This window comes from Mesoplodon mirus, assembly GCF_964341445.2.
Source record: "Mesoplodon mirus genome assembly, chromosome: X".
Taxonomy (NCBI): Eukaryota; Metazoa; Chordata; class Mammalia; order Artiodactyla; family Ziphiidae; genus Mesoplodon; species Mesoplodon mirus.
In genome coordinates, this window is record NC_138981.1 from 116,451,480 (window position 1) to 116,466,167 (window position 14,688).

At 49.5% G+C, this 14,688-nt stretch overlaps 1 protein-coding gene across 8 annotated transcripts in view; it reads left to right on the forward strand.

Moving 5' to 3' along the window:
- The window catches only part of FHL1 (four and a half LIM domains 1), a 60,434-nt gene extending 47,781 nt beyond the window's left edge, over positions 1–12,653 (forward strand). For 3 of the 8 annotated variants that reach the window (XM_082610633.1, XM_082610634.1, XM_082610631.1), the window contains 5 exons: positions 8,079–8,260; positions 8,402–8,576; positions 9,186–9,355; positions 9,802–9,988; positions 11,118–12,653. In XM_082610633.1, the coding sequence (XP_082466759.1) occupies positions 8,105–8,260; positions 8,402–8,576; positions 9,186–9,355; positions 9,802–9,988; positions 11,118–11,272 (843 nt within the window). In that variant the 5' untranslated portion in view covers positions 8,079–8,104 and the 3' untranslated portion in view covers positions 11,273–12,653. Of the gene's footprint in view, positions 1–798; positions 890–6,810; positions 6,870–8,078; positions 8,261–8,401; positions 8,577–9,185; positions 9,356–9,801; positions 9,989–10,562; positions 10,763–11,117 lie in introns of those variants that run through there. The other 5 variants (XM_082610638.1, XM_082610632.1, XM_082610635.1 and 2 more) reach the window with 5 other exon arrangements.
- The last annotated feature ends 2,035 nt before the right edge of the window (positions 12,654–14,688 follow it).

Genomic DNA, 14,688 nt, shown 5'->3' on the forward strand with positions numbered 1-14,688 from the left:
CAGGGCTGAGGCTAGAGAAGGATCCGGATGCGGGTTGGGGAGGGACTCACAGGCCCCTCCTAGAGCTCCATCCTGATGACCAGCCTCTGGCCAGTGGATGACCTGTTGAGCCGTTACAACATGTTAGGGCGCCATGTTTTTGTCCGTATTTTTACATTGATTGTTCCTGACAGTGGAAAGCGAGAGATTCCGTTTGTGGGACGATGTCTCTTCCTTGGTGTACATAGCGGGCGTGTATGTCTCTCCCTCCTGCCCTGCTCTGACACTAAGGAGATACGAGGCTAGGATTGCTGTCTTCAGTATTCTCCTGATCTCTGGTGCAGAGCAAGTAGGACAGAGATAATGCCCTTGATCTGTATATTCATACTGTCTAATCCCTTTTAATTACACTGGTAGCATAAGTCTGTCTCTTATAGTTACTTTTATCATTAACAGCACAAAAATGAATTCTTCAAAGGACCAAATGCAAGCTCTTTAGGCATATAAAGTGGATTAATGAGGGTGGCTCAGCGTTAAGGTATGCCAGGGCCGAGTCCAAATTTTATTCCGGTACAGGGATCACTTTCTATGTGGCCTCTCTGGCTCTGGAGCTAATTTGGATGCTGAGTAGCCCCACAGGTATTTATATGTAGTGTTTGGTATTTTTACTGGGTCCTATTCTTCTCCCTTGGATCACCTAAAATGGTTAAGAATTTTCTAGTGGGATTAAGGTTGTGATCTCTGGGGAGGGGTGGGCCATCTGCTCTTGGTTATTTTTGTGTTAGCCGCTTCCCCTTAAATGTATGTTCACAACTGAGCCACAGCCTTATCAGCTGGGCTTGAGGGAAGACTGGTCTAGGTGCCGCTCCTGAACTTGGTGTCTAAGCCATGGCTTCCCATAGACACTCAGGTAAAAGCTTCATATTCTTTACCTTCTAGGAAGCACAGTTTTATTTGGGCACTGAATCTTATGATTTGTCTAAATAGTAAATCATAGCTCGTCTCTATTCTGTCCTTGCCTTCTTCGAATGCTGTTTCCAAGACAAAAGATTATTCTTATTCAAGTAAAATCAGCAGTTTGAGTGCCTTATTTTTTTTAATGTATAAACATACTACTGTATTGTACATTTTCTAGGATATCTTATGAAGCTGAAAGAGATTGTGTGAGGAAGGAGGTTTTCTTTGTTGTTTTAGGAATTTTTCTGTTATTTATAAGATACAAGTCTTCATCTTGACAGTGCTATAAATCGAATTTAAAGTGTTTAGAAAAGGTCAATCGAATATGGAGCTGGCAGGAGGAAGATTTGTAACTAAGAAAGTCCATACTGACTTAACCACATCTTCTCCTTTTCTGAGCCATGTTTTTTTCTTCCTGAATAAATTGCTATGATGCTTTTGATATGACACATAGGTTATTAATTGTTCTGATCAGAAAAAGGGGCAAAGGTTCGGAACTTCTAGACCGTCATTACCGTGAGAGTCTTCCTGACACTGAGGAAGCCCTTGGGCCATGGGCAAGACTCCCTCGGGATAGGGACTGAAGGACCGCCAGTTTCGGCAGAAAACCTGGTTCTCTGGAGTTAGTCTGCTGCCACTGTCTCCTGCGGAGCCAGGAATGTCACTGTGGCTCTGTTGCCCTCTGCCTAAGTAACAGTCTCCGTTCTTAGCAACCAGGCACTTTGTCCCATCTCCCAGCTTTCAGATTAAGGGGCAAAGTATTATAATTATCAGCGGCAGTCTTTTGGAAAAATTGATTTTGAAAGCTTGTAACTGCTTGTCAATATATATATATATATATTTGCCTGTCAATACTTAAACAGTGGAAATACTTTGAGAAATTTCTCTTTCATTGTTTTAAAACGAATATGCTGTGATGGAATGCACTGCTTTAATGAATCAGTGTGCAATGTCTTCCCTGTTCCCAAGCGTTCAAGAGCTGTCTGTTTTTCTCCCCACCCCCCAGGAGCAATTTTACAAACATGGCACCACACGCCTGAGATTGTGGTAATCGGCCAACGTACATATTCTCTGGGTGTAGACAACAGTCAGCTGTAGCAGTTGTTCCAATGGACCTTGAACTCACGTTAACGCCCCGTTTTATTTACTAATTAAATGACAGAATAGGGAAATATATCTCAAAGGTGACATATTTATAACACACCCAACCTTGGTTTTTAAAGTGCACCAAATCCGGACATTATTCTTATAGTAAATCTGGAGGCTATAACTGTGACTAGACAAATTACTGACACCTTCTAGATGATTTTTAAAATCAGGAACTATCATCTTGTGTTACATTAGGTTCATAGGTCCATGAAAGCAGTTGAAGAAGTGCTCACAGAAAGAAGCCCCACAGTACCTTGAAATGGACTTTGTGTGGACAAAATAGAGGCTCGGATAATTGGATGGATGAGAATCCATTTTCAGGGACCATCCACATACTTGAGAGGACGTCTCAAGGACAAGAATTGATCCTTTTGTTATTGAACACTTACCATCTGCAAAGTTGTGCAGATTTCATTCCTTTACCCTTTGGCCTTTCAGGTTGAGGACGGGGTGGGTGGGAGGGCAGTGAAGTCACCCAGCATCCTCTCCAGGCAGGGATGTGACGGGAACGGGTGGGCAAGGGGAGCAGACCCGGTGGACTGGCTTCCTGAAATAACTGGAAAGTGGTAGTCAGAAGCCTTGGTCGAGGGTGAAACTGAACGTTTTGTACTTTTAATGACCACCAAACGACCGCCTGCTACTTTGCCACAACTAGAAAAGCTGAAAACACATGTGTTGGCTACCAGGTCAGAAGCCCTTTCTCTACGGTGCGAGAGGCACAACGTGCTGCACGTATTGTGTGCGACGTTCAGAAAAGCCCTGTGTCAGGACAGAGTGGCTCTGGGATAGGATCTGCCTAGGGTAAGTTCAGGGCCACGTAATGTTTCGTTTGATCATCTCTATGCAGCCCTCCTGATCCCGGGTGTCATCTAAACCGGGTTACCTGTGACCAGCAAGCCAAAGGAGAGTTGGTGGGGTTTTTCTTAAATGCAGCATACCAGCGAAGTTGCTAATAACATTGGAACTGTTACCTGGTCTGTTTGTAAGGGAAAAACCACTTTCCAATTTTCTGTGAAATTCTCTGAAAGCCTACTTTTCAGTGACTCGTGAGCCCCTCCCTGTCGCAGCTGTGCAGGTGTTTATCCCCCGCGTGGGGTGGCGCCTCCAGGTGCGCAGGCATGACTGCTGTGCAAGCCTCCCTTTCATCAGCAAAGGCTTCGTTCCGTGTGTTGAATGTTCTCATACGTGGAGTGGCTAACGTCCTGGTATGTTGCACTTAGCCATTAACAGGCCAGAAATAACCTGCATTTTTTTCCCATTTGCGTTGCTGTTCATTGTTTATACTGTACATTATACCACTTAGGGAAAGCACATAGTTAGAAAAATGCTATCTAATAATACTCACTTCTTCCCTAAATATTCTTATTTTGAGCCACTTGGGCAAGAGGGGAAAAATGAAGATTAGCAAGAAATCCATGAGAGAATACATATAAAGCAGAAACAAGATTATTAAATACAAATTGGATCTTCTCTAATGAGGTTTATAGTAAAAAAAAAAAAACAGATGTTGCAGTGTTATATTTCTTGTATGTGTACATGATTAAATCGGAAGCCAAAACTTTTTATTGAGATACTGAGGTTTATATAGGCCCCTCTTAGAATGTTGGATGTACTTCAGGAATTTTCTGAAAGAGGAAGCTTGTTTATTAAGTGAAGAATGATGTGTCTTTTGAAGCAGGCATAGCAAGAAAATCAGGCTACCATCTTGGAATAAATCCCTAAAATTTGACACATTTCCAACTGCATTCCAACCGGCTAAGTCTTATAAAGGACTGTCAGTTAGACATCAGCACCTTAGGGTCACAGGCGCTGCCCCCTGATTTTCTAAAACAGAAATCTTTGTTATAAAATGATTAGTTAGGGGCTTCCCTGGTGGCACAGTGGTTGAGAGTCCGCCTGCCGATGCAGGGGACGCGGGTTCGTGCCCCGGTCCGGGAAGATCCCACATGCCGCGGAGCGGCTGGGCCCGTGAGCCATGGCCGCTGAGCCTGCGTGTCCGGGGCCTGTGCTCCGCAACGGGAGAGGCCACAACAGTGAGAGGCCCGCGTACCGCAAAAAAAAAGAAAAAGAAAAAAAAAAAAGATTAATCACAGAGCTTCCCTGGGGCAAACATGTCCTGGACAAAGGCAGGAAGGGAAGTAGTGTCCTACTGGTATGTATCCAGTGTTTCATCTCACGATTGATGACGCCCTTTCCCAGATAACAGCAATAGGTCAAGGCAAACAGATCTGGAAGTTTTGGAAGGTTAAAAGGTTTTGTATTTCATGTACTTAGAAATTGCTAAGGGGGTAAAAAATTATTCCCTAAGAGATACACCTCACCTAAGTCTATGCCATTCACTAAGATTAAAGAGAGCCCCAAAGAGGAGGTATAAATGCCACCTTCATTTTTTTTTCTCTATTCTTTTATTTCTAACAAGGGGAAAGAAATGAAAGCGTAGAGCTTGTCTCTCCTCATGAAGTCAGCTTAACTGTGGCTCATTTGGTGCAGCCCACAAATCAGGGTATTTGCTGTCTTTTAGGAACCTGTCAGCGTTGTCATTTACAAGCCGTTTTCTTCGAGTTGTTCATCTCTTAGAGGATAAGTAGTAATGAAACATTTTGCTCTTCTGCGCATTGTCCATATTTTATGCAGACGTCTAATGTGGTAACTGTCTCATCAGGAGGAATGTATTACTCCAACTTCTCCCTAAGTACCCTGTGTGAAGTTCTGAAATAGTTTTGGACCAAATAATCGTAAGGTTAGAAAACCACAAGGTAAGCTCATTCCCGTTGCCCAAAGTTCCACTTACTGGATTTATTGCAAAAGGTACTAAAGTTCATGAATTTGACATCGACATTGTTAACATGCTTTAAGTATTTCCAGCCTGTTTACTTCTTAGGCAATAAAGCCTGCATTCCTAGAAGTGCCTATTTTATCTTGACAAGTAAGTGTTCGCACACACATGAAAGAGGCTCGAGGCAGCTGTGGAAAGCTGTTCTAAAGGGTGTGCCCTTTGAAATCTGTCACTCATCTGGATACACACTCTCTGGGTTTAAGTATAACATTGGCGGGGAATATGAGATGACCCTGGGCTTTTCATACTGAAGAAAGAAAAAAATAATAATGCCTACAGCTAGGACTCAAAAACACCAAGTGGTGGCACTTTCCTTAGTGGTATTCACTGAATTTCCCTTCTGCTTGGTTTTACGACCCTGCACTGTAGGTGTGATAAAGTGGTGAACAGATTCAGTGACTCCATTTTCAACACTCTCTGGTTCTGCCATGTTCATTGCTGAGCCATGGATTAGTTCATCGTGTGGATGCCTAGAAACTCTTGGGCGAGTCGTGTTCTAGAACGATGAAAATAACCAATGAAGAACTTGGCATTGGTAAAATAATAGTTTGAAAGTATGTGGTTTTAAGGCGGGAAAGGCTTGGCAGGTAAGATCTCTCTGGTAGTATGAAACCATAGTGGTTTTCCTTCTCTCCAAAAGCTCTAAATGGAATTCACTGTGTCTTCTGGTAGTTTGTTTTTTTGTACGACATAAGTACCTGTATTTTTACCATAAAGCTAGGATTCAGAAATACCATGAGACAGAACCATCCCTTAGGTGGGTCTCTGTATGGTACTCTAGTACAGAAATATTTAGAATCCATTTCTTCTTTGAATGACATCAAAAGAGAGTGATATTGGGGCTTCCCTGGTGGCGCAGTGGTTGGGGGTCCGCCTGCCGATGCAGGGGACACGGGTTCGTGCCCCGGTCTGGGAAGATCCCACCTGCCGTGGAGTGGCTGGGCTCGTGAGCCATGGCTGCTGAGCCTGCGCTTCCGGAGCCTGTGCTCCGCAACGGGAGAGGCCACGGCAGTGAGAGGCCTGCGTACCGCAAAAAAAAGAAAAAGAAAAAAAAAAAAAAAGTGATATTAAAATGAGTTGGGTTCAGACTTACTCTAAATAGAGACTTTGGTAAGAGAGAAGGAGGGATTTTCAAATGTGGTCCAAGAAGATAGTCTCTAGCCACGCAGGAAGCCAGTGCTGTCTAATCTTACAAATTCTGACTTCCTGCCAAATGGCATTTAGGACCCACTGATAATTTAATTTCCTGGCACTTACTGTTACCGGAGATTTATTTGGTTTCTCTACACAGCTCTAAACAAGAAAGTAAATCTTCGCTGAGTGCACAGTTTCAATATGGAAGAGCTAATAAGACAAGGATTTTATGTGACATGTGAAAGGCCAACAAGAATGAATTAAGGAGAGTGATTTTCAACATTCTGTCCCCGTGACAGGCGCTCTTTCCGGTGTACACAGGGGCTAAAGACAGTTTAAAAGCTGCCTTAAGTAAACAGTTCAAGGAGATAGACCCTGGTTTCATCATGTCCCTACTTTTCCTTTCTAACCCAGTTATGTAAGGGAACACCCCGGTTTTCTTTTGGGGGAAAAGTGCCAGTAAGAACCATTCTCTAGTCTCAGTAAATCTCTGAACTGGGACATGACTGTCTCAAGCACCTGTCTTCGCACAAGACTGTCACTGCTTGGCTTCAGTGGTCAGGTGTCTGGAAAGCCGATGGGCCTGGGGTGCTGCTCACCGGCCCTTGTTGGAGGCTGGTCTGAGTGCGAGTCCCCCGCCTTAGCCCAGCCCCGGCGGTGCTGACACAGGGTGTGGTTTCCTTAGCTCACTCTGCTGTTTGGTTGCCTACGGCAACAGGATCCAAACAACTTGGACATGTGTTTGTATTAAAAAAAACTGGGAATGGGACCCAAAGTGGGAGTCTGGGGCTGGCCAGTTAGTGGAAGAGCTGTGGTGAGTACCGGGCAACTGCTCGTTTCTTTTCCCTCGTTCTTTCTCTCTAAATTACTCCTGGGGTGTTCGCTTGCACAGTAACCACGTTTGTGGGTAGTTGGAGAAATAGTCTCTGTTTTCCTGTTTCCTGGGCAAATTAAATAATTGCTGTCTATTCACCCGTGTAAGTTTCTTTCTCAGGGAGAGAGGAAGAAATTAGCGTCTGCTTACAGAAGTTGGGAGCTAATAGAAACTCACATTTGGTACCTCTTTGGTGGCAGGATTAACAGAGTGCTTTTTAGTGCCTGTGATTCCGGGGGCGGGGTGGGGAGGGAGTAGTTCATATGAAGGCAATGGAAGGGGTTCTTGGAATAACCATTTTCCCCCAGATTATACTTTAAAATTGCAAATGTCCTAAATCGTATAGTTCATTGACTGTATTGACCCTTAGTTGCTTAAACAAAGGGGGATTTGATTTTGGCGCATCACAAAACCGAACGTCACTGTGACAGATAGTTCACAAAACTGGCCGGTATGCGTCAAGAGTGCCTTTTCAATAAGTCCCCTCTTGCCTGATCGCTTGGGCCTCAAAAGTCAGTAAACTATCTTGGAGATAATTCTTTAGGATCTTTTCAGGGATTAGAAAGTGCTCTGGCAGACTTAAAAGGGGACATTTAAAATAAATTAATAAGCATTGCTTATGTGCCTAGCGTGGTCCAGAGTCAGCAGTAAGTTTCTGTTCAGATGAACTGCATTTTGCAGGTAGGAGGACAGCTGGGCGTCCGGAGGATGCTCTCCCCGCTGAGAAAGTTGTAGGCGGGGGTTCCCGGTTGGGTCTCTAGTGAGGGCCTGGGCACCTCCCTCCCTGCCAGCTGGGCTGCCCGCCCGCAGACTCGGCCAAGAGAGCTGTGTCCTTGTGTAGGCTCGGCCTCCCCTCTCCTGCCTGCCCCGTCCCAGCCCTGCCCTCACTCACCCCACCACTTGGGGCCCCGTGCCCACCAGAACCCCTGTCCCCCTCCCCCAGTGTCCTCTGTAAGGCAGCACTGTGTTGGGATGGCCCAGCGGGACTCTCTCTCCCGGGGCCCCAGGGACTCACCGCGGGGCGCTTTCGTCGCAGGAGTCACAGTGAAGCGCCTGTCGCCTGGGTCCCGTGGTGGCCTCCCCAGAGCCCCTCGGGCCACGCTCCAGCCTTCCCGTTGGTCATTTGTCCCACCTGCTCATCCCCCGCAGGTCCCTCCAGCTACAGGGTGGGCACCATGGCTGAGAAATTCGACTGCCACTACTGCAGGGACCCCCTGCAAGGAAAGAAGTACGTGCAGAAGGACGGCCACCACTGCTGCCTCAAGTGCTTCGACAAGTTCTGCGCCAACACGTGCGTGGAGTGCCGCAAGCCCATCGGCGCCGACTCCAAGGTAGCGGCCACGGGGGCGGGCGGGGCTGAGGGTGGACCTGGATGAGGCACCGGCCCTTCCGCTCGGGCTCTGGTGTGAGGGACCATGTCGTCTTGACGGGACGCCCCGCTCACGGCGTCCGGCCCCCTGCTTGGTTCCCAGGAGGTGCACTACAAGAACCGCTACTGGCACGACACCTGCTTCCGCTGCGCCAAGTGCCTCCGCTCCTTGGCCAATGAGACCTTCGTGGCCAAGGACAACAAGATCCTGTGCAACAAGTGCACCACTCGGGAGGACTCCCCCAAGTGCAAGGGCTGCTTCAAGCCGATCGTGGCAGGTACCGGCCGCACTCAGCCCCGGGGCAGCCAGGGAGGAGGCCCTGGGGGCAGACGTGGCGTGGGGTTGCTTGCGGTGATGGGGCTGGTGCTGCTGGGAGCCGCGGCTGGAGTTCAGCGTATATATGCACGCATATATATACACGTATATATGTGTACACATATATGCTCGCACACACGCACACACTCGGCAACTAAAGAACACTGGAGAGAACTGTCTGTGACAAGAGAAGGAAGTGAAAAGTATGTAGCGCTTTCTCACTTGGGATAGTAAGTGATCGAAGCATGCTTCTTCCTTAGGGTGTAATTCCGGGTCACGTAGTCCCCCGTTGAATCTCGGAGTCCACAAAGGCCATGGGGGTGGGGGGGCGGGGATTCACGCATCTGACCGTAAATCACTACAGCCGGGGTCCCCCCCCGACACAGTCTGGGTTGGCATGACCACAGGAGGACGCGGTAGAGAAGCCCCTGCGGGTAGGTGACTGGAAGCGTGAGGCCAAGAACTGCAGGGCCTGCATTTCCTCCCCTCTGGAGGGCCCAGGACGGCGCCAGCGGATGCAGCCCCCTGCAGAGCACTGTCAGTGGGGCTACCCCGTCTCTTCCCCCCGCAGGAGATCAGAACGTGGAGTACAAGGGCACCGTCTGGCACAAAGACTGCTTCACCTGCAGCAACTGCAAGCAAGTCATTGGGACGGGAAGCTTCTTCCCTAAAGGGGAGGACTTCTACTGCGTGACTTGCCACGAGGCCAAGTTTGCCAAGCACTGCGTGAAGTGCAACAAGGTACGTGTCAAGGGAGTTCTGCGCTGACCGTTGCTTCTAGAGGCGTTTGACAGTTTGCGGAGCACTTGCACACACACTATCCCATTCCATCCTCACGACAGCCCTGCGACGTAGGAATTATTATTCTCGTTTTACAGATGAGGAGACTGTGGTAGTAGAAAGCCGCGCCCAGGCCAAGGCAGGCTGTCCGTGGGCACACCGGCTCTGGAGGCCGGCCTCCTCCACCCAGTTGCTATGTAGTAACCTCGCACAGGGGCCTGCATTCTCTGAACCTCAGTGTCTTCATCTGTAACTGGGGGATAATAATAGCGCCTGCCTCCCATGGCCGTTGTGGCGATTCAATGAGATATTGTAGACCAGAGCGCCCAGCACAGTGCCTGGCACGTAGTAGGCATTCAACAAAATGGTTGTTGAATCTGAATCCGGTGCTACACTCCCTGGTCTAGGCCATCACATCTGGAGGAATCACTTACCAGGATCAGCCCTGGCATGCCGAGTGCTTTGTGTGTGTTACCTGCTCTAAGAAGCTGGCTGGGCAGCGTTTCACCGCTGTGGAGGACCAGTATTACTGCGTGGATTGCTACAAGAACTTTGTGGCCAAGAAGTGTGCTGGATGCAAGAACCCCATCACTGGTAGGCTAAAGAGTCCTTGCTAAGTCTGCCAGGCTAGGTTTTGCGCATGGTAACCATCTCTCATTTTCCTCCGTCGTCGGTTTCATCCACAAAGGCCCAAAAGAATGCCCTCTCCCCCTGCCACTGTGGTCCCGAAGGCCCCCAAATAGTTTGGATTCTCCCCCAGGCCAGGTTAGCCTTTGCAACACAGAACACTTCTGACGACTGCCGACTAACTAACGCTGCTGCCGGAGATCACGAGCCTGAGACCCACGGCCACGGGCAGGCACTGCGCGGGGATGCTGGGGGGAGGGGTGGGGGGAGAGGAGCGGGGTGGGCTGGGGTGGGGGAGGGGAGGGGAGGGGAGGCGGGGAGGCCGGAGAGCGAGAAGCTGGGATGAGAACACCCCATAGTGGAAGGCTAGCTCAGAGGTGCCAGTGGGCAGGTTTTTTGCGATCAGGAGCCGAGCTAATCACTTCATTCCTCATCTCGCGGCCGCGGTCCACGTGCCCTGGGCCCTCTCCCCCGCCTCCAATTTTCCCATCTCCCGGGGAGCCTTGAAATGTACATTTGAGAAGACTTTTGCCATCCTCAGGGAAAAGGACTGTGTCAAGAGTGAGCCACCCAGTCTCTAAAGCTAGGAAGCCCCCAGTGTGCCACGGGAAACGCTTGCCTCTCACCCTGTTTCCCAGCGCCAACCTCCGGGGCAGGCATCCGGGTGGAGAGAGGACTTGTCCCTCGTGGGTGGTGGTTCTTTATAGAAAAAATCGAAGCTTAGCAGCTCCTCGAGGCCCGGTAAGTGCACACCCCACAAACAGCCCAAGTTTGCCTCCTGGTGGCCACTTTGATGCCATGGCCGTGACCTAAATCAAAGAAACTGGTTGTGCTGGGAGGTCGGTGCGCATCAGTCACAGGGCGATGGCGGTGGCAGGGGATGTGGGTTCTGGAGAGCAAGGGGGCCCTCGACTGAGCTCTGGCATCTTCTCAGGTCCCGGCGGCGTGGGGGACGGTGCGTGGTGGAGTGGGGGGCCGGGCGCCGGGCGGACGCTGCCCGCGTGCTTGTCGGCTCCGTGAATGGGCAAGGCGGCGGCCTGGCTGCCACCTGTGTCCACTCAGCTGTCGCTTTTGTTTGCTTTTGTTTCCTCCACAGGGTTTGGTAAAGGCTCCAGTGTGGTGGCCTATGAAGGACAATCCTGGCACGACTACTGCTTCCACTGCAAAAAATGCTCCATGAATCTGGCCAACAAGCGCTTTGTTTTCCATCAGGAGCAAGTGTATTGCCCCGACTGTGCCAAAAAGCTGTAAAGTGACAGGGGCTCCTGTCCTGTAAAATGGAATTTGAGTCTTGTTCCTCGTGTCCTCGCCCTCTGCCCGGCACCACCCATAGGGCGAGAGCGGCCTTTCACCTCTTCAGGGTTGCTCCTTCTGTCTTTCCTCCCATTTTACAGTTATTACTCAAGTAAGGGCACACAGTGATCATATTAGGATTTAGCAAAAAGCAACCCTGCAGCAAAGTCAATTTCTCCATAGCTGCAATTAGCAAACGAACACTTAGCTAGATTGACTCTTCTGCATGTTTATCATAGAGCAGAAAAGTGCTGACCATGTAGCTGCTTAGTGACGTAAGCAAGAAGCCTAAGAGATAAAGCCCCCCACTGAGATGCCTCCTGTGGCTCAGCTGGGACCCACCGTGTCAGTCACACGACACATCAGAGTTGCAGCGGCTGCTCCAACTCGGCTGCTCACCCTGTTCTGTGAGCAGAAAGAACTTAGCGAAATGCATGGTTTAACTTCCTCCTCAAAACCTTCCTTCTGTTCTTTTGTGCTTTCAAATGACTAACACGGATTTCCAGAAAATTAACATTTGAATTTAGCTGTAATTCTCAACTGACCTTTTCCCCTGTACTAACGTTTGATTTCCCCGTGTGGCGTGTTTTCTGAGCGTTCCTACTTTGAAACATGGAACGTGCAGGTGATTTGGAAAGTGTAGGCAGATCTGAGAAAACAAGCCTGTTTCAGAAGAACGTCATCACAGCGAATACTTCTGGAAGCTTAACAAAACTAACCCAGCTGTCCTTTATCTTTTTTTAATTAATAAATTTTCGTTTTAATTAATAGCAACATAGCTTATTGGGTTTGGAGACTTGCATGGAAATATTTTAGCCCCCTCAGACGTTCCTGCAGTTCTGAAAGTCATCCTACAGAAGTAACCATAAGAGTCGAGAGGGGTAGGTGGGCAGGCGCCAGGACTGTCATTGACACAGATATGACATTTCCCAACAGTGACAAGTGGAATCCCTTGTAACATAGTACTTGTCTGCTCTGTGTCCGTGTGTTAATAAGCAGGCCCGCCAAGTCCCTTCTCTTGGGATTCTGAGGACTGTTCCTCAAGAGCTTAGCTGGCTCTCTGGGGGCTGCGGAGGCCACTGTCCCCGCAGGCAGAACCGGATTTCCACGTAGCGCTTACCTGAGATGCAGGATCACCTACTTACTGTATTCTAGCTACATTGTTATATTACATAGTATAATGAGACGATATCAAGAGTACACATGTAATGACAGTGCATATTAACATTCTTGTAGGAGTGGTTAGAGAAGCCGATGCCTCATTTCTACATTTTGTCATTAGCTATGATCATCTGACAGTTCAGTGTATCCTTACAGAAATAAAGCAGCATATAAATAACTTGCCTCCTGACTTCTAATTCTGTCCGGTGCAGTTGTTCTAAGGTGATACTGCTGATCCAGAAACCTGAATAACTAACTTTTCCTTCCTTCGAGGACATGCTCAGTTCAGTGTGGTTGAGTGGAACTACACGAACGACAAGATAAAACAAACCTGTAACAGCACTTGGATACAGTTAAAAACAGTAACAAAAAACCCCATTCTGACCCAAGATAACACTTCCCAGATGTCCACATCCCTTAAAAAGAGCACACTGATTTCCTCTGGCCAAAGGGGGCTGGAGGTGGGAAGGGAACTGCAGCTGAAGTTTGTCATCGAGAAGTCATCCCGTCCCTGTTTGTTTTGTCGGCTGCCCTTTCCCTGTGCCCCCTGGAGCCCCGAGCTGTGGCGAACGCTGCTGTGCCCTCAACTGCGGCTCCACCACTGTCGGAAGAAGGCACCCCCTTGAGGCTGCCGCTTATTTGGGAGGCTGCTCACTGGGGCTCCTGTATCTCAGGGATGGGGGGCGTGGGGACGGTGTGGGCAGACGTGGAGGTAACTTGTAGATCACAGCCACACCCCCGAGGCTCAGGTTCTTCGGGCGTCCAAGCCGTCCACGCCATGTGGTCGTTTCAGGATGGCGTTGGGTGCTCAGTGACATGGTTGTCTGCTGCAGACTCCTCAGGTGGAAGGGTCCCCAGGATACTTCAGCTAAAGGCCGAGGCAGGAGGAGAGGGCCTCTCCGTTGAGGAGCCTCATGCCCGGGCTAATCAAAGGACAGAACCCCTCTGGGGCTAACGTTTGCCATGTTTGTTAGGAGTCAAAACCTGGGTATAGGAAACCGTGAGCATTTCTATGAATGGGGAACACACGCGTGCGCGCGCGCGCGTGTGTGTGTGCGTCTCTCCTGGGGCACCGAAGCAGGGGTGGGGCAGGGAGTTGGGATGGTGCCCCTCTGCTTCCCAAGGGAGCTTACAAGGTTGTTGTAAGGGCTTAAAATTATGGGTTTAAAATGATACCTATAAAGTACCTGGCACATAGAATGTGTAAACATAACTACGGTTATTACAACACAGTTGGGGAAATTATGAGACGAGCCCATCTGGAAACACTGGAACTGGATTGGTGGGGAGGGAGACCGAGGGCAAGGAGGCCTTTCTGGGACCTGCTTCAACTGACCAGGCCTGTGGGGTGTGCAGGGATCAGACAGCCCTGATAGGACAGGCCGGGCAGTCTGCCTCTGGGCTGTGCATCTTGGCACCAGCTGCTGCTGCAGTTCTACGCCCACCTCCCGACCCTCTAGCTCTCGCCAATGAGTTAGCGACTCCTGAGAACTGAGGGCCCTCCGAGATCCTAGTGCAGCCCCCCAGCCCGCTCACCAGACAGGAACGGCGCAGAGTTGCTTGGAGGGCTTGCAGCCCCCTCGGCAGGAATTCGGGTCCTCAGACCTGTCCAGCATCCTTTCTAGTGTTCTCACCGCGTTTTTCTGGTTGCCGGGAATTGGAGCTGTTGAAAAGCTTCACTGCACACAGGGGCAGTGGGGGGCGCAGATGACATGGGTGTGGGAAATGGGCTATCTACAGAATCCACCGGAAGAGGCCAGGGGCCTGCCCTCAGCCTGCAGCAAGCACGGAGGCCGGGTCAGCGTCCATCACCTCAGGGCTGTCAGCAGGGTGCTCTGACCGTACTTCAGGTTGTCTGCGTACCAGGGAATGTCCTGGTTCAACAGCCCCAGTGGATGGCCCGGTACTGAATGCCAAGTGGGGAACGGCTGCCACTGTTCTCAAAGCACCAGGTGCCAAAGATCAGGGATAAACAAGGCCCTCACCTTATCAAACACAAAACCTAGTGCAGTGGAACACGTTTCCAGATTAGAAACTAAACATTTATGGGCAGATCAAAACACTGGTTTGGCCACACACCGTTAACAGTGATGTCATGAAGGGATGCGCGCGCTAACAGAGCACAATTACTGCCTGAGTGCACGCTCAGACTTTCAAAAGCAAATGTGTTTTCCTCATGCGCAGCCAGCACCAAATGTGATGTTTAAAAGGGC